Source organism: Felis catus, chromosome B4, assembly GCF_018350175.1.
Source record: "Felis catus isolate Fca126 chromosome B4, F.catus_Fca126_mat1.0, whole genome shotgun sequence".
NCBI classification, from domain to species: domain Eukaryota; kingdom Metazoa; phylum Chordata; class Mammalia; order Carnivora; family Felidae; genus Felis; species Felis catus.
In genome coordinates, this window is record NC_058374.1 from 76,509,668 (window position 1) to 76,529,780 (window position 20,113).

The 20,113-nt window shown below is 45.0% G+C and overlaps 1 protein-coding gene across 6 annotated transcripts in view; it reads right to left on the reverse strand.

Moving 5' to 3' along the window:
- FMNL3 (formin like 3) overlaps nucleotides 1-17,080 on the reverse strand; it is a 54,025-nt gene extending 36,945 nt beyond the window's left edge. For 4 of the 6 annotated variants that reach the window (XM_011283913.4, XM_011283911.4, XM_011283912.3 and 1 more), the window contains exon 1: nucleotides 16,666-17,079. In XM_011283913.4, coding sequence (XP_011282215.2) covers nucleotides 16,666-16,791 — 126 coding nt within the window. In that variant the 5' untranslated portion in view covers nucleotides 16,792-17,079. Of the gene's footprint in view, nucleotides 1-15,732; nucleotides 16,090-16,665 lie in introns of those variants that run through there. The other 2 variants (XM_023257017.2, XM_045061765.1) reach the window with 2 other exon arrangements.
- Between the last annotated feature and the right edge of the window lie 3,033 nt (nucleotides 17,081-20,113).

Genomic DNA, 20,113 nt, shown 5'->3' on the forward strand with positions numbered 1-20,113 from the left:
GATGCATTGGAAAATAATCTGCAGACGTGAGCACTTTACAAGGGATTCACCAAGTGCCCTGACTGCCAGGGCCTGAGGATAATGAGTGCTTGTGTGATGCTGATTCCGCTGAGCAGTGAGTAAAAACAAAATAACCACAACCACAAACGAGAAGCCTGTCCAAAGTAAGGGGCTCAAGCATATTCTGGACACAGAAGGTTTAAACAAAGACACTCTTCCTCAGTTAGCTCTCATCCATCCATTCTAGAACATTGCATGGGCCTCACTCTAAGGCTGCCACTGAGGGGAGGGGAGTATGTGATCTCCAGTCTACAAATGAACCCACATAAGAGTGGCCCCTACCACCCCAGGGTTCAGTACTGTCCCAGGAGCACACGTCTGGACCTGGGCAGGCTTATGCTAACTGTTCTGGCCTTGCTAAATGCCCCAGTCCAGAAGGCTCTTAAAGGCTGATCCTTCCATGGCTGTATAAGAAATGAAATGTGCTAAAGGGCAGGTCAAGGGCTATGCCAGTTCCTGGAGATCCTAAGGCCTTTGTATAGGTCATGACAAGGCCAACGTCGTCAAGTGGTAAAGCAAGGTGGCTACCGTGTGGTGGGCAGTTCAGTGATTTTACCACTTGAGGTACATAAAACCAATCCCTACCCATCAACAATAATTCATACTTCTTGAATATTCTTATTGGGTTCCTTAATACTAAATCCCTTACTTTATGAGGTTAGTGGTCTTAGAATATTTCTACTTAAAATTTATTAAGCACCCAGTATCCCGGACACTGCCCTGGATCCTTTACATATGTTATTTAATCCTCACAAAATCCCTAGAAGTTAAGTATTATTATCCTGATTATATAAAGAAACTAAGGCTCAAGGAAGTTAAGGCCCTGGCCCAAGGTCACAGAGATAATAACTGGCAGAACCAGGGTTCAAATCCAGATTCATTGAGCCCAAAAGCTCTTGCAAAAGGCCTGGCTGAGCAGGCAAAAGGAAACCCTGAACTCCCTGCAGTTTCCTAGGTCAGATTTCTTATTCTTCCATTGGCTAAGAACACACAGAATGACTTGAGGAAATCTTGAGAATCAGGCCTGAGGAGCCCTTGAAAGATAAGTAACTATTTACAATCAGTGAAGACCCTGCCCAGCCCTGCTCTGACAAGTGGATTGGGGAAAGAGACAACCACAGGCTCTGACAGGGACCCACCTGGGGCTAGGAACCAGCTGTGCCTCCAGATGAATGCTAATCTGACCCTTGTCCAGACTCGCTGTGCTGCCAGAGGGAGCCCCCTTCTTGAGACACACTCCCTCAGGAGCTGGGATCCAGAGTCTACAGAAAGTAGTCCTTCACTTTCTCTTATACCTCATCCCCCAAAAGTGCCTTGCCACCTTATCTAAAATATTGCCCCTATAACTCTTCTTACCTTCTTTTTCTCCATGGCACTTACTGCTACCTAACATTACACTGCATACCTATACATTTGTTTATTGTTCACCCCATCAGCATGAACTCTGCCAGGCAAGTTTGTCTCTCTCATTTACTATGGTATCCCTAGTGTCTAAGATACAGAGCACTCAATAAACTTTGTTGAATGACTGACTGACTGACTGAATGAATGAATGAATAAACAAATAAATCATTTAAAAACTCTACTTCTATCCCAGTGGGCTACATAAGAAGACTGAATAATACTGCCTTTGCAGGAAGCCCCATCAAACCTGTTGTTGGACACTTACATCCCTTCCAAATATCCCCCTAAAGTTTTGCACAGCTCACCCCCCAGACCCCCAAACCCCAACCCTCCCCAGAGCAGGTACTAAAGGGAGAAAATGGAGCAGCTCCTAGGGAGGAGACACATTTCTCCTCCACTTAAATACAGCCCAGGACCTCTGCAAATTAAAAGCTCCCTCTTTACTGAATCCACTCAGCTTTAGTTATAGGTCGCACTTTTTATTTTTGTAACCAGCCAACCCGCCAAATTATAGGCTCAGGCCACTGGCAGGCACGCCAAACACTGAGGCCAGCTTAGCACAGGCACTGCCCTTTCTGGCCTGAGGGCGGGTATAGGAGTGAGGACTGGGCACCAGTCAAACCTGAAAGGACAGAGGGCATGATCACTCTGCTGGGCAAAGTAGAGTGAGGAGCCTGGTATCACTCAGGCCACCACGCTGCCCAGAGGGGAGCCAGATTCCGGGACTCTCCACACAACAGCCATAGTGAACTCTTAACATCATAAAGCAGATCAGGTCACTCCCTCTACAATTGATATCCAAACTCCTTACCAAGGCTGACAAGGTCCCCCGTGACCTAGGCCCTGCTCACCTCTCTCCAGCATTCTTGTAAACCAATCTGATGTTCCTGCAGGTCCTCAACTGTGCAGAACTGTTTCCCACTCTCTGGTTTTGCACAGATTGTTCTCTCTTCCTAGAAAACCCTTCCCCGAGGTCTTTACATATGGCTATGTGAGGGGTCAGGGCAGGTAGGTCTGCAAGACTGGGGTTGAGAGACCACTAAGGAATCTGTTACAACAGACCAGGTAACTGATGAGGACCAACTATGGCCTGGCAGTACATATGGAGAGAAGGTGAGAGGAACAGTAGCCTAGAGTGACTCCCAGGCATCTGGCCTGGATGACTAGCTGGAAGAGGGTATGGTACCATCCTTCCACCTTCCACCCCAATAGTGTGCAAGAAAACACTAGGAGGTAGAAAGCGGCTCACAAACACTAGATACTGTTACTATACAATGAGCTACATTTATTGAGCACTTACTGTGAACAAGACATTGTTAATAATATCAATTATTTAGTGCAAGATAAGATTTCATACTAAAAGAAGGTAAGAGAGATTTGACAAAGGAAAGAATGCCCAAAACCTGGTGACTAGAAATGGAATCTTCTAAATTTTTGGACTTCTGCAGTTCAGGGGTAACATATGGATCATCCTCTATCCAGTGATATTTACATGAAATTATTCTGATTTTGTAACCTATAAGGACTGAGTCACCATTCATTTCTCCTATATTTCAATCGTTCAGTTTAAAGAGCAACCCCATGAATGGCTATGAACCACTTACCAACTAATCTCTATTCCCCACTGAAAGCCTAGGCAAGAAGGCCTCCACAGCCTTTTCCACCAATCAGGGACTCTTCCGACAAAACTCTGTGAACTGCCCATCATCCATCCTGATCCAAGCTCAGCCTCTGTCTGTAACTAGGCTCCTCTGTCCCAGCAGCAGAGCTCCTGGCTGCCCCTCACATGGCTAGCTGGTTCTTCCTCTTTAATCTCTTTAATCTCCTCCCATCTGCTCTGGCCTGGAACAGCCTCCTAACTCCTGATCCACACCTGTCACCTTTTGACCTGACTGGAAGTCCCTGTCCTTCTTAGAGTACTGCCTGGTTAGCAATCCTCTGCCACACCGATCCTTCCCTAACTCTCCAATCCTTCTGTACTTGTAACTGTGTGACCCCATCACCTCACGATCTCATTTGGCCTTCACAAATGCATGTGACCAGATGCACATGTTATGGATAAGACAACTGAGGTACACAAAGAGTCTTGTAGACAATCTGATGACACACACTTATTCAAAGTACAGTTCTAAGTATATATTTTGTCTCTCCAACTTGGATAGTGATCATTGTCTTCTATTTCTTTGGAATTCTCTGAAGTACTCAGGAAAGTGCTATGTTTATAGCAGGCACCCAAGACACATTTTCTTAATAAGTCAAGAAAGGCAGAAAAATGAAATGAAAGCAGAAAATCTCTCCTAAACTTCCAACGTCATTTTTGGCCTTCATTTAGGGGGAGTCTTTGTTATGCACTCTCCGAACGACTTGTTCTTTGCCTCTAAGCACATTATCATAATTTGCAATTAAATATTTATTTGCTTAATATCTGTCTTTCCCTCTAAATTCCACGAAGGCAGAGGTGATACTTGTTTTTTCACCACCAGCGTATACCCAATGATATCGCTGGCACATAGTGAGTAAAAAACAAAGCAAAAATTCCCCCAAAAACGAAAACCAAAACCAAACACTTGAATAGCCCATGTCCTGGTGGGATAAGTCTAGCTGATTCCCAAGTCCAAATCTTCCCACCACACCTCTTAGCAGAGGAAAACTTGTTCTGGAATTTCCCTTATATTCTGCCTTAATCTACACAATCCCCTCCAAAGCAGCACTGAGGACAAGGGGCTGACTCTGGAAAGAGAAGAAAACCATAGTTTAGAACATGGGCTTGGAGTCAGGCTGCTTGGATTCAAATCCTGACTTTATCACTTACTGTGTGATCCTAAGTGAGCCTCCCTGGTCCTCAGCTTCCTCATCTATAAAATGGAGATAATAATAACTATTTCATACAATTGTGATGACTAAATGAGATGATGTGTGGAGAGCTTTGCACCGTGCCTGGCACCCCACCAGCACTCAGGAAATGTTAGCTATGAAAATGATTAGCTATCTGTATTCCTGGGAGACAAGAATCTAGAGAATGTGGCTTCCCTGGGGGTCAGGGCTGCTAAACTGACTTGACTTTGAGAAACTTAGCTGCAGTGAAGTCCAGGGCTCACATTTATTCTCTTTGCTGATTTCACCTGCTACAGCTCTGCTAAGGCTGGAGCTGCAGATTTCACTGTCCTAGAAATAAAAGAGGCTAAAAATACACAAGCTGGCTACATCTAGGGACCAAGATCATGATGGCATTAAAGAATTTAAAATACAGCCTCAGGGCAGAAGAGCATCTCCTGGATTCTTTCTACTCTAAAAACTAGTGCCAGCTCAGCACCGGGCAGGGAATGGGGTGCGGCCAGTTGCTGACCCCACGGGTGTCCTTTCTCTTACGCTCTTCTTTTGCCTTAGTGCAGAGAATAAGAAGGAGGAGCTTTCTACTTTGCAATAAAAGTTGAGTACTCCTCCCCTATTTTCCCCCCTTTTGCCTCAGAGGAGGAATAAATGCACAAGTACATATTATAAAAAAAAAATTTTTTTTCAATCAAATCAAAAGCTTACAGAATAAAAAATAAGTCACTGTTCAGCCTCCAACTCTATCCATTCCCCTCCAAGGGTCACCACAATTGACAGTTTGGTGTTGACTCTTCCAGGCCTTTTTTCTATATGTTTACATATAAACATATGCGACTTATAAAGCATTATACACAGTCTTCTTTTAATTGCTCTTTTAGATGATTATATTTACACACAAACACACACAGCTTGGAGATTCCCATCAGCCACAGCCATTTACTGAGTGCCTACCCAGGGCCAGTTATTTGTCTGTACAGTGATAAGCATACATAAAGTCTCCACCCTCATGGAGTCAACAGGCTCAGGAGACAGATAATAAAAAGTAATCAACAAATAATTTAAAAATAAAAAAACAATACAAAAAATTAGTAAGATGCTAAGATAGAGAATAATAAGTGAAGGAAGCCTTTCTGAGAGGTGGCTTTTTTTTTTTTTTTTAATAGGCGGTATTTTTGTTTTTTAACTGAGACCTGAAGAATACGCTGGATCAAGTCATTTGGAGATCCAGAGGCATTCCAGAAGAGGAAACAGCTTGTGCAAAGGCCCTGAGACAGAAAGGAGCTTGTACTGAAATGAAAGAAGGCTAACATGGAGCTTGGTAAACAGGAGGGTGAGTGAGGTCAAAGAGGTCAGCAGGACCAAACAATGTACAAATCTTAAGGGCCAATGCCAGAAGTTTGCTTTTTTTCTATTGTACAAAAGGAAGCCATTAAAGGTTTTAAGCAGGGGAAAGATGCTATGTGATTTAGACTTTAAATTTGGCTGCTTTATGAAGAATGAATAGGGGGATGGAGAAAGGGGCAATAGGGGAAGTTGGGAGGCCAGTTGGTTGGATATGATACAAGTAAGAGCTGATATTGCTTGGACTGAGGCAGTGGCAGTAGAGATAGAGAGAATGGGTAGATCTGAGCCATATTTTTAGAAATGGAATCAGCAGGGCTTGCTGATAGGGTATGGGAAAGGGAGAAGGAAAAAATTAAGGATGACTCCCAGCATTTGCCTTAAGTAACTAGGTGAATGGAAGAGAAACAGATTTGACCACAAAATAGACCATTGGGTTGTTCCCAGTTTTTTACTGTTAAACAATGCAGCCCTGAGGATTCTTTACATGTACCTTCATGTACATGTGTAAACAGTTCTGTAGGATGGTTTCCTAGAAGATGGCCTGGTTAAAGGGTATGCACATTTGAAATTGATAGACACTATAAAATGCCCTCTAAAATGCCTCTACTAAGTTACCCTACCATTAATAGTGTATTATTGTACTATTAAAGACAACCACAGACATTATCAATCTCTAAAATTTCGCTAGATGATTAGCATAAAAAGTGTATATTTTAAATGTTCATTTTCTTGACTTCTAGTGAGATTAAGAATTTTTTTCCTTTCCTTGAACTTTTAATTACATAAGTAACACATAAGTACATTCTCCTTGTAAAAAATGTAAACACTGTAGATAAAGGTAAATTAAATTCCCTTTGACTTTCCTGTTCCTTCCAATATGGTTCCCTCCTTCCATCCCAGAGATAACCACTCTTCTTAGCTCTATTTGTATCCTTCCAGACATGTTTCTATGCATTAAACAAATCTATGTATACAATCAAAGATTAAGCATTTTTTAGAAGTTGTATTTCTAGCAGTCCTTTCAACATGAACAAAAAAAAAAACTAAAAATTTTTGCTGAAGGCCTCTCTAAGTAAATGACATTTAAGTAGAGACCTTCTCCAGGTTAGTTAACCGCTCTGAGCCTTGGTTTCATCACCTGTAAAATAGAAGTGAAATAAATGCCCCACAGAGTTGTTGAAAAGTTAACTGACATAACGCATGTAAAACATGTGGCATATACCCAACAAATGTTAATTCTCTTTCCTTAACCTATGCAAGTTAAATTGAGGCATTTGGTGGAAACCAGAAACTGATCTATTCCTATAAGGATGAGATGGGAGACTCTACCCAGAAGAAAATGTTTTTAATGCTGTCTTAAAAAAAAAAAACCTTTTTTTCATAATAAGGCCCCTAAAAGATCTGAATTTTTCTTCAGAGATTTTACTATGAAATATTCCAAGCAGCCAAAAAACATACAGGTCATTTAAAAGTCTTTTAGTAGTAGCAGTTAGGGTTAGGGTTAGGGTTAGCTGTTGTAAGGTAGAAAGCAAGAGGATTTAACTGCTAGAGACTGGTTGTTCACAGTTCCCTCTCAGGCACACCCTGGGAAGCCGACTGCCTGGATATTCCCAGAGAAATTAGGCCTATATGGCACTACCTCCAAACACAGGATATGAGCTAACCTTTGGGTCTCCCTGCAAGGATGCCACTGGTTCCCCTGGTTTATCAAAGTACATCCTGTCATCCCTACCTAGATGTTCCTGGAGGTTGAGGGTGTAGCTCAAAAGGGCAGACCCCACCACACAGTGTCCTTAATCAAAATTAAGTCAAAATGTCCAGGGGCCAGAATATCTCCCTCTGAATGGGAGTCAGCCAAGTTTGATCAAGCTCTCTTGTTTGGAACTACCACCAAGAGACGTCATTTCATCTGACCTGATAACCAGGGCTTCTCCTTACAAAACATCAAGAGTACTTGTATCTTGTACTCACTCAGCTCTACCTTCCCATTACTCTAGGCTCAAAGCCAGAGATTCCTAAGCAGATCCAAGAATAAGCTTTAACCCCCCAAAATATTGTGTGTGCACATATGCATTAGGGCAGGGAGAACCAGGGGTCACACGTCTAATCAGATTCGAAACAGGGCCTGTTACCCAAAAGATTCAGAAGCATTGCTGAAAGATCTCTCATACATATTCCCAACCTAAAAGAATTTTTACCCTGGCTTAAGGAGCTATCTGGGGTGGGTAAAGGTCAGCAGTGGAGTACGCATACCCCACACTGCTCCTTGGTAAGTTTTAGGGTAGGGCCCAAAGCACAGAGGGCATCAGGGAATCAGGCCTTAAACCTAAAGACAGAAGTCACAAAAGAAGTCCACTTCTTGCCTGAGGGCATAACAGGGAAAATCAAGAAAGTACCAAAAACTATGGTTGTGCCTTCACTTTCGCTGCACCTGAAGCTTCATCCCCAAGTGAGACACAAGGCAATGGAGGTACAGATTAGTAGATGAGGATTCTCAGTGGGCGTGCTATCAGCATGTGGACAGGATCATTCTTTACTGTGCTTGACTGACCCAAACACTGTAGGATAGTTACCATCCCTGACCCTCAGGCACTAAGTGCCAATAGCACCACCCAGTTAGTGTGATAACCAAAATATCCCCACTTGTTTCCAAAAACTCCCTTCTGGGATCACACCTCCCACACTTGACAACCACTTTTATTTATTGGGAACAGAAGTTGGTGTAGTGGGCAATGTATATGACACAAACATTTCCTGGTAGAACCGTTATAGGTTACAAAGTATTTTTACTATGTTTTCTACTGTAAATATCCATCAAACCCTGTAAGGTAGGTATTATCATTACCCATTTCATAAAGAATGAAATTTGCTCAGAAATGTTATAGGCTTTCAGCTTCAGGTCATTCAGCTGAGGGAAAAAAGCTATAAAGTAGGATCAGAGGGGTGCCTGGGTGACTCAGTTGGTTAAGCGTCCAACTCTTGATCTTGGCTCAGGTCATGATCTCACAGTTCATGGGATCAAGCCCAGAGTCAGGCTCTGTGCTGACAGTGCTGACTGCTTGGGATTCTCTCTGTCTCTCTCTCTGCTCTCCCCCACTCTGCATGCATGCAAGTGCACTCCCTCTCTCTCAAAATAAATAAACATTTAAAAAATAAATAAAGTGGGATCAGAACCTATGTCTTCTGACTCCACACCGTATGTTAAGTGACTGGAATTTAAATAAAAACTTGAAAAACAAAAAGTTTTCTGGTTCCAAAACTGATGCTCTTCCTTTCCAATAATCAGCAAGAGCCAGCAAAAGTCTCAAACCAGCTACTTCCACCCAGAATAGATGCTTTTTAAAAAGTTTCATGAGGGGCGCCTGGGTGGCGCAGTCGGTTATGCGTCCGACTTCAGCCAGGTCACGATCTCACGTGAGTTCGAGCCCCGCGTCAGGCTCTGGGCTGATGGCTCAGAGCCTGGAGCCTGTTTCCGATTCTGTGTCTCCCTCTCTCTCTGCCCCTCCCCCGTTCATGCTCTGTCTCTCTGTGTCCCAAAAATAAAGAAACGTTGAAAAAAAAAAAAAGTTTCATGAGAAACACTTGGGAAGATCTAGGGATTGGCTTCCCAGCTCCCTGCTAGGAAGCCTGTAAAAACTGAGCAGAAACTAACTCTACTCTAAGCTTCAGGTAAGCAGTTCTTAAAACAAGATAACCATCTCCTGAAGTACCAAACGCAAGGCTCATCCCTAGCTCCTACTTCAAGAAGCACTGGGCGACTGGAGGAGGGTATGGCATTCTCTAGTCTAGACTTGGGTCGATGAGCAAGTAGGGAAAAAAGAGTATACCAGCTCTGTTAATGCTTCTAGGGAACCAGAGGCAAGGCTACCAGCCCAACTCTGGATGGGGTTGGGAAGGTGGTAAGAGATGAGGAGGGGATAGGAGGAAGAGATAAGTACAAGAACTGAGCCATCACATTGTAAACAGCCTCTACTGGCAAAATTCATCATGTAAGTAACTCTGCCAGCCCTTTGTGGTGCTGAACATTATTTGCAACACATTAAGGATCTCAGAGTACTTCATAAACTGAGAGAAATATGCAAATTAGTAAATCTGGGGGGGAGGGGAAAGGTACTTCCAAAAACCCCTATCCAGTTCCTCTCCTACCCCACACAGAAACTCCCAACCCACAACTTTGTTGCGAGGGGATGAAAGACAGAAAAGGTGAGAGAATCTGGAAAGAGGAGGATTCTGAAAGACAAAAAGAGTAGAGAGCAGGGTGGGAGGGAGAGAAAACCAGAGCATCTCAAGGACAGAGAGGCAGCCTGACAGCTCCACATCTTTCTTGGGTGATTCATTCTCCCTTGTGGAAGGAAAACAACATACAAAGATGTGGCTTTGCTGAGGGAGGCAAAAGAGAGACTGGAACTGGGAACCCAGGAATTCTAGCTGTTCATCTCATCTCTATTCTGCAACACACTTCTTCATGGACGACAAAAACCCCTTAAATTCCCAACTGGTGCTATCCAAAGGGGGAGCCCTAAAGTACCCAGCAAAGAGCTGGGGGTGGGAGGGCTGTGTGGAGACAGCACCCTCTCTTATCTTCAAAGGAAAAGGTCCTTCCTCTTCTCTGAAGTGCATTTCCGAACTGGAATGAACCCCCGGCCTTTCCCTGGCACTGCTTCAGCTCAGCTCAGACTTGGGAAAAATGCTTCCCCAGAAAGGAGGTGACCAGCCTGGCCGACCAGTTAACACACCGACTTCAGGCAGCCAGTGCTGCTGTCCCCGGGCCCGCCGCAGTCAGTTCTGGGGAGGAACTCTGGTCTTGACCACAGAACCAGGGCCCTGGCTCCAACCAGCCTTCCCAGGCGACCTCAGGGGCAGGGGAGGATCTGTGGTCTCATTTCCTTTCCACCTTGGCTTCTTTTTTCACTTCACTGAAGATTAGCTATTTCCACCATGACCAGTTCCTGTTCTCACCAGCTGTAGCGGCTGTTTCCCCACAGACAGAGCTCTGAAACACTGGTGTGCCTGCCACCTGGACCGTCCCAGCTGCAGACTTGTACCAGACCCAACAAGTCCCGAGCTAAGGGTTTCTTCGTCCCAGATAAAATAGCAGGGAGAAGAAATTAAGGGACAGGAAGCAATTCCAAGAACTCCACAGTAGATACACCAGTGTCCATTTTTTTTATTATTTTAATCTTACATAATATGCTCTTTCATGTGTGAAAAAGTTATATAATAAAAATGTGGAAATGTATACATTTATTACATAGAAATATGTATATGTAATAAATCCCCAACAGAGAGCAAAGGTCACAAAAAGATGGCCAAAACACTTATGATGAAACGTTGAAAGAAAAATGCAAAGTAAAACAAGACACCATTTCTCATGAATGAAATTGGCGAAGTTTTAAAAATATTAAACATCCAGTAATGTTTAGCTTACAAAGAAAGGGAGAGATGCACGCTATCAGTGAAAAAGCTAACTAGTACAACTTTTTTAGAAGCATATTTCTCAAAGGACCTTAAAAAGCATATTCCCTTTGACCCAGTAATTACACTTCTAGCAATTTATCCTAAATAATCAGAGATGCACACAAATATTTATGCACAGGATAGTCTTCACAGTGTTATTTATAGTAGCAAAAAAACGAAATATAAGATAAAGCAGTAAGAAAGTACTGTACTATGGAACACTATCCAGCCATGAAATTATTAATACTAAGGAATGTTTAAACAAAGGAGAAAATGCCTAAGATAGTAAAATAAAAATCAGTTTACAAAACAATTTTCATAGTATAATCCCAATTGTTAAAATATATATAAGTACATCACAATGTTAATAGACGGTGAGATTACAGGTGATTTTAATTTTTTTTATTAAAAAAACTTTTTTTTAACATTTATTCATTTTTGAGAGACAGAGACAGAGTGTGAGTGGGGGAGGGGCAGAGAGAGAGGGAGACACAGAATCTGAAGCAGGCTCCAGGCTCTGAGCTGTCAGCACAGAGCCCGTCGCAGGGCCCGAACTCACAGACTGTGAGATCATGACCTGAGCCGAAGTTGGACGCTTAACCGACTGAGCCACTCAGGTGCCCCTTAATTCTTTTCTTTATTCTTTTCTACACAGTTTATACTTGTTATGTTTTTAACTTCTAAATTTGCTTAACAAACATGTCTTATTGTCATAATCAGGAGAAAAGAAGCTTTTCTCAATCCTCCTCCCTCCCTTTGAGGATACTCACATGCATTACCCCCTTTCTAAAAAACATTTGGCAATGTGTATTTAGGACCTGAAAAATTTTATATCCTACCACCTAGCGAGTTCAATTTTGGATTTCTATCCTAAGGAAAACTCTAAATATTGAAAAGGTTTTGTACACCAAGATGTTCATCACAGCATTGTTTATGATGGCAAACAGAAGCAAACAACTTAAATGTCCAACAATAGAACAGTTAAGTACACAATGGTACATTCACTTGAGGCACCACTGTACAAGCATTTTAAAATGTTTACAATGACTAGCTTGGGAAAACTAGTGAAATAACAAAGCCAACCCCCCCCCCAAAACAAACAAACAAAACACCACCCCAGACTGGATTAAAAATATATACATAGCAATATTACAACACTGTACAAAACCTTATGCAGAGAAAAATATGAAAAGTTTTAAAACGCATTGGCTCCACTTGGTAAAGGAACTAGAGAAAATGTGGATGTTTTTCTTCAATATAAATCTCTAATCTTTTCTCCTTTCTAAATCACCCATACTTTTCTCAGGGAATGAGTACTACTTTAAGAGAAAAAAGAAAAAAAGCTGAAACTCCCTCTGAGCAAAGAAAACATTCCCAAATGACAAGAAGTCCACTCCGTCAGTCCTATGCCCCCACCCCACACACTTCTCCCAGTCTAAGGCAGGGTCATATGGGAAGGTCAAGGGAATGAGGCTCCTAAGGTCTTCTCAGTGGGGTCTCTGAGCAAGGGGTTCCTCTGACCAGCTGCTGTCAAGGGTCCTTTCCCTCCCCCATGTCCTATTCCAGCCCGAACTAATTCACCACAATCCCCAGGGCTGGGAAAAAAATTTCCACCATGGCCATTTGGAACTTGATATTTAGTCCAAGTTTTTCCCAGCCCCTTTCTGTGTCAAAGGAGGCCCTCGAAGCCTCTTAGACAACTAGCACCCAGCTTAGCTTAGCTCCCACATCAATGCTACACTTACAGCAAAACCCCAAGCCATCAGTCATCACCAGGGAAATGTGAGAGGAGGACCCATGGTAAGGACAGGCTCTGTCATACAACCCCACCCTTAGGCCCTGAGAGCCTCCTCCTAAGGGATATCCAGGGTTTTTTCTGGCGTCAGAACCTTTGGACTCTGTTTCAAGTTTGTAATAAGTCAGCAAAGAGAAAAATGAGGGTACAAACACAAGGGCAGACGGCTATCCTTCCAAAGCTCTTAAAGCCCTCTGCCTCCCGTCTCTATCTAAGCAAAGGCCAGTACTGGCCAGAATACTAATTTGTGCGAAACTGAGCTTGGGTAGTAATCTAGTTGGGACCAAAACACAGACTATGGCTTTATCAGACCAGAGATAGGTTCTCATTCTGGTATTAATAGAGAAGCTCCAATAGCTGCAGCATCCCTAAGCTTGTCAGTACTCAATAGGAGCTGCTGCTCAGACAGGGTGGGTAAGGAAGGAACCCAAAGAAACAGCATAACACAGACTCACAACCATTTTTCATACTAGGGCACACCTAGAAAATAATACTATTTGTACAGCACATGGGATAAATGGTAGAACTAATCCCAATCAGAGGTGACCAATCAGGGACCTCAGCTGCCCCCAGGGATAAGGGAATTAGTATCCCAGCGTAGCAGTAGGGAAGCCTTGCATTAGGGCACTGGGCTGGGTTAGGACTCTTGCCATCAATGTCCTGAACAAATCACCTCATGGCCTCAGACCTTGAGCTCTCCAACCTCGGCTGACAGGCTGTGGGTCAGATCATGTGTCTACACCAGAAAGCTGGGAGCCTGTGGTCTTGACTCACAATGATACAACTTTCCCAGCCAGTGTTCTTTTCAGGGGGGAGTTTCCACAGATACGTTTCCACAGATACAGTGGAATTGGGGGAAGCCCTCCATCTGACAGCAGAAGGCATATCCTGAGTCTAGCTACACAGAACAGGGTAATTGGTTTCATCAGATTTCTAAACTTAAAATCCTTTTTGGGAATACCAGTGATCTCAGATCTGAGTCACTGCTGGGAGCTACAAATTTAAAAGCTACCACTTACTGAGCATATAGTAGATGCCAGACTCTGCTATCTAAGTACTTGACTTCCCGTTTCATTATATGCACAAAGCAACTTCATGTGACAATTACTCTTATTATCTCCATTTGTAAGAAACTGGGACTCAAAGATATTAAGCAAGTTGCTTAAGTCCAAACACTTTTCTAACTAGAGACTGTGGAGAGGCCAGTATTTCAGCCTACTTTGATTTGAAAATCCATCCATACGCTTAACCAAGACACTTCAACAAACTCCCAAACAGGTTTTTCATTAACCAAATCAATCATAGTGATGCTAACAATCTGGGAAAGAAAAAAGTAAGAAAGCAGCAACTTGTCTGACTCACAATCAAGAAAAAAAAGCTAATCTATATTGAGTACCTACTGGGTACCAAGGGCCTTATATATATACATGGTTCATCTAATTCTCATAAACCTACCAGGACAGAGATTATTACCCCATTTTCTAGATAAGGAAATCTATAAAATTTACAAATGAGGCTCAGAGAGGTGAAGACAGTTACTAAGACAGCCCTTGCCTTTTCTACTACAATATGCTTCTCCTGACTATTCAAGAAATACACCTGAGCTTGCTCTAGGTTCAAGTATCCAACAGCCAGTACTGTTCCCAAACAGTAGGATAGTAGAAAGAAAGATAGTGAAAAAGGGTATGTTTCAGAAGCAGAGGAAAGAGAGTTCTCTAAGTGCCCCCAGAGAAGAACTCAAATTCCCAAGAAAGCATGATTTTCCTGTGTTGGAAAAGTGAGGTAAAATCCCCTCCTCCCATAAGACAGCTAACTAGCCCTGGCCTGCCCTGTCCCAACCCCCCAACAGCAGCAGCTCAGGCACACAGAAACAAGACCAAAACAAAAGCCAAGACGAAACAAATCAAAACTTTATACAGATAGTATAACTTGCAAGTGGGTGGTCCTGTCTCTGGCTTGACCTGTGCTCTTTGGGTGCTCTGGTTAGTAATCAAGACACCATGTGCATTTTGTAGATATTAAGCCATCAATTTGCCAACTAACTAAACAAACTTGTCAACCAAGCTCCAGTGAGGACATGACTGACTCTGGTTCTGAGCTCTTACAACCTGGCAGGTAGCCTGGCAGCCCCTATCTAAGGCGGCTCCCCACCCAGTCCACCTCAAACCATCCCTTTCTCTCCAACTTCTGTAACTACCTCCTGTCAGCTCACTGGGGGGGGGGGGGGGGGGGGGGGGGGTTCACACCCCCACGGGAGTACAGATTCCCTCCCACTCGTTCTCCCAACAGTTGAGCTCTTGTTCTCAAGGGCACCAAATCTCAATCTCTCCTCCTCAGCCTCTGAGTTGGCCACAGCATATTACTAATCACTGACTCACCCAACCCCTTGAGGAGGCTGGGGGAAATGCAGAGGGCCACAGGATGTGTGGCCCAGATCCCTCTGGCCCTCTGCAGACCTGATGGGCCGAGAGGTGCCAGTAACACCACTTCCCCTTGGAATGCCTCTAAGCTGGCTGTGGTGCCAGTGGGCTAATGTCAGGCTCTCCACCATCGGAGAGGCCAGGATCTCTAGACAGTCCCACTGATGCCAACAGATCTAATCTCCCTATTCCAAGGCAGATGTAATCCAATAAGGCTGCTAAGTCCACAACTATTCCCTCCGCATGGGCAAAGGCAAAGTCGGCCCTTCAGGCCATACCAACAATAACAGCAGCATTAACCCCTTTAGAGAGTTCTTTGAGGGACTGGGAACTATTTCCCCAAGTTTCTCAAAGGTTTACCTCTCCTAGCAAATGTTCTGTCACCTAGTTCACTTTCTTTCTCCAAAACTTCATTTTTACCTCCAACATATTTTCTGGCTCCATCTCAGTGATACCAGCTCAGATCCTCTCTATCCACAGGGCCATTGACATCAATGTCCAATTCCCACACCAAAGGAGATTCCCAAAGTCAGCTTAAAATTCATCTACACCGGTCTTTGGGGAACCTACATAAAGCCTAAAAAGAAGCACAGGCAAAGAACACAAACCAGCCACCAGGGCTTAACATAAAAAGAAGGAGAAAAAAAGGGAGGCGAGATAGTTTGTGTATTGTTTCAATTGGAAAAATACACTGGTGAAATGGCTTATCCACATGTTCAGCCTTTTAGGCAAATCCACTATAACTTTGCAGGATGCCTGCAGGCCATTCTGAAAATAAGTAGAATGGCATCACTCTTTATTCCACCCCCTTCAAGAGCTCCCAGCCCCCTCTCCGTCCCCCCCCACCGCTCTCCCCAAACATCTGGTCTAGGCTAGAAGTGGGACCCACTCCCTGGGAAGCCTCCATGTTAACGAGAGGCAGTCTCCCCAGTCCGAGAACCCTGACTTAAGCTGAGGAAGGGGCCGGCCCCAAGTTTCTGAATTCCCCCGCACCAGCCAGAGACTTAGAAGTGAGAATTCCAGGGACCCGGGAAGGCTGTCGGGGAAGTGGGGAGAAGTGAGAGGGTTGCAGAGAAGGGGACTGGGAGGAGGGAGAAGCGTGGATCCTGGGGAGGTCCCAGGCTGAGGACCCCTCCTCCGAAGTGTCCAGCGGTTGAGGCCGCGGTGGAGAGATCCCCGACAGGGCTGTCGGGTGGCCAGCGGCTGCTCAGAGGTTGCCAAGAAGGCACTGAGTCTGTCGGAAGCGCCCCCCTTAAGGGGTGGGCCGGATGGGGGAACCCGGGCAAAGTCCTACCCTGGGCGCTGGGACCTCGGAGACGGTAAGAGGGGGAAGGGACTGGGCTCAGCTCTCACCAGCACCAGGGCGAACCTCTCTTCCAGTTCACAGGGCTCAGGCATCGGCATCTTGCCGGGCGGCGGCAGCAGCGAGACTGAAGGCGGCTCGCCCGGGCCCCCCTCGGCGCTCTCCAGGTTGCCCATCGCGGCGGGGCCCCCTCGGGGGCCTCAGCCCCCCACCTCCACGCCCGGGGGCCTTGGGCTCGGCAGCTCCGACCCGGCTCCTCCCTCTGCGCCGGCTCCCCTAGTCTCGACTCCTCTGCCCCGTGAGGGGCGCTGGGAGCTCCACAGGGTCCCGCCGGCGGTGGCGCGCGGCGAGGGCGGAGGCAGCGCAGCGGACAGCGGCACCGAAGCGACCCGTACGGCGGCCACCGCTCTCGCTCACACCCGCCGCCTCGCCGCTCTCGGCGCGCCGCTCCTGCCGCTGCCCCTCCCCGCCCCCTCGCGCTCTTTCCCTTCCCTGCACCCCCCCTCGCTTCCTCCCACCCACTCCCGGCTGAGACTCCGGCTTCCCCCCCGTGCGCTGACTGCAGCCCGCGCGCCGCGCGCCCCATTCATGCAGGGCCCGCCTCCCGCCCACAGGCCTCCCGGGCGTCCCGCCCCGCCCCCCCCCCGCGCCTGATTGACGGCCGTGCCTGCCAATCGCAGCGCCTCCCGCCCCCCGGCGGCCTCGCGCCTGGCGCCTAGCGCGCCCTGGCGGCCCCGGTACGAATCGAATCACCGTGGTTGCTGAAGGTGTGAGGCGCCTGCTTGGACATCCGGGAAATGCACCCGGCCCTTTCCCGCAAGGAGCTCGTAAAGTATACAAATAAGTAAAATACTGGGCATAGTGTGTAAAGCTAACTACAAGAGAAGTAGGATGCTAAAACAATTAGAATGCTCAGGACACGGAGAGACCACATCTGTTAAGAGTTATCTCCAGGGACTCTTATTTGAATTGGGCACTGAGGGATGAGGAAGACCTTAACTGACAGAGACAGGTGAAAAGGCATTTAGGAGGAGAGAGTCTTACAAAAGTTCAGAGGTTGATCTGACTGGACATGAAAAGGGAGGTGCAGAAGAATGCTATTCTGGGCCAGGTCTGCTGATCGGTCATCACTGATGATGTGATGGACATTTGTTGTTTCTGCTAGCCTAGCTTCCATCCCTCCTCTTCAAGTAATAAGCACCCCCTTTATTCTTAGGGAACCCCCAGCCCCCTGTTCTCAGTCCAAATAGAGCTGAACTTCACCCCCTTTCCAAGGGGCCCTATAACCCAGGCCTTACCACAGTATTTTCTTGCCCTATTGTCAGAGACTGTTTTAGACTTGACCCAAACCCAGAATATAAGGCTCATTTCCAAGGCTTTCACTGGAACAGTCAGGAAAAAGATACTCTCCATTAGGGCTACTGGATTGTTAGAATGTAAATCTGGAGCTGCTGGTGGCCATCATGCCATCCCCCATCACACCTCACGCCTGCTGGGGAAAGCAAAGCTAAGAGACAGAGACATAGTTCTAGTAACATGCTGAAAACCTGAATCCAACCATGCCTGGAGTTATCCCCTTGACTTTTCATTTATTTATTCAACAAATTTTGATTGAAAGGCTTATTATATATTAGATACTGTTTTATACATTGAAGATATATCTGTGAACAAAAAGAACATATATCTGGCCCTTTTGAAATTTACAACTAAAGAAGTAAAATGTACAGGTGTTAGGGATCAGTGTTAATAAAAATAAAACTAAAAAGGGATAGAGGTGGAAGAAAGGTTAAAATTTTATTTTATTTTATTTTTTTAATTTTTTTTTCAACGTTTATTTATTTTTGGGACAGAGAGAGACAGAGCATGAACTGCGGGAGGGGCAGAGAGAGAGGGAGACACAGAATCGGAAACAGGCTCCAGGCTCTGAGCCATCAGCCCAGAGCCTGACGCGGGGCTCGAACTCACGGACCGCGAGATCGTGACCTGGCTGAAGTCGGACGCTCAACCGACTGCGCCACCCAGGCGCCCAAAAAGGGATAGAGGTGGAAGAAAGGTTAAAATTTTAAATAGGATGGTCAGAGAAGTCCTCATCAATAAGATGGCATTTGGATTTGGAGAAATATCTGAAGAAAGTAAGGGAGTAAGCCATGTAGATATCTGGGAAAAGAATGATCCAGACAGAGAGGATGGTAAATGCCTACTATGCCTCATGTGTTAGAAGAACAGCAAGGAGTCCAGTGTGGCTGGAGTGCAATCAGCAGGAGAAAGAGGAGTAAAAGATGAGGTCAGAAAGTAACCAGAAATCATACTGTGCAGGCCATTGTAGGCTACCATAATGACTTTGATTTTTCTCAAAGTAGGATAGATAGCTATTGGAGGACTTTGAGCAAAGGAATAATATTATCTAACTTATGTGGGTTTTTTTAAATACTTATTTATTTTGAAAGAGAGAGAGTGTGTGTGTGTGCATGAGCAGGGGAGGGGCAGAGAGAGAGGGAGAGAGAGAATCCCAAGCAGGATCCACACTTGTCAGCTCAGAGACTCACACAGGGCTGGATCTCACAAACTGTGAGATCATGACCTTAGCCAAGATCAAGAGTTGGACACTTAACTGACTGAGCCACCCAGGCACCCCCTAGCTTATGTTTTAACAGGATTATAATAGCTGTTGCATTGAAAAAAAAAACCGAATGGGGTGCCTGGGTGGCTCAGTCAGTTGAGTGTCTGACTTCGGCTCAGGTCATGATCTTGTGATTTGTGGGTTCAAGCCCCACATCAGGCTCACTGTTGTCAACATAGAGCCTGCTTCAGGTCCTCTGTCCTCCCTCTCTCTGCCCCTCTCCTGTTCACTCTCTCTCTCTCAAAAATAAGTAAACATTAAAAAAAAAGAAAATAAACTGAATAGAGGCATGGACAGGGAGACCAGTTAAGAGGCTAATACAATAGTACAGGTGAGAGATGTTAGTGGTTTGAACCAGGGTAGCTGTGCAGATGGAGAGGAATGATCAGATTCTTTTTTTAAAAAAACTTTTTTTTTCTTGCCACATTTTGTCTATAGATACAAGCATAGTTATCTCTAACTTTATTTATTTATTTATTTATTTATTTATTTATTTATTTATTTATTTATTACATTAAGCTCCGTGCCCAACATGAGACTTGAACTCACAACCCTGAAATCAAGAGTCGCATGCCCTACTGACTGAGCCAGCCAGGTACCCCAGAAATAGTCAGATTCTTGATGGATTTGAAAGTAGAGCCAATAGAATTGTTTGGCAGTTTGACTGTGGAGAGTGAATAAAAGAATTCACCCAAATTCACCAAAAATTCCAAAGTATTTGACCTGAGCAACTGGGATGGTGGAGTCCTCATTAACTGAAATGGAGAAAGGAGTAGATTTGTTGAGGGAGAGCCGTAAAGGGAAGGTTAGGAACAAGGCATTGGCCATGATGAGTTTGATTTGCTGACTGGACATCCAAGTAGAGGTAGCCACTTGGC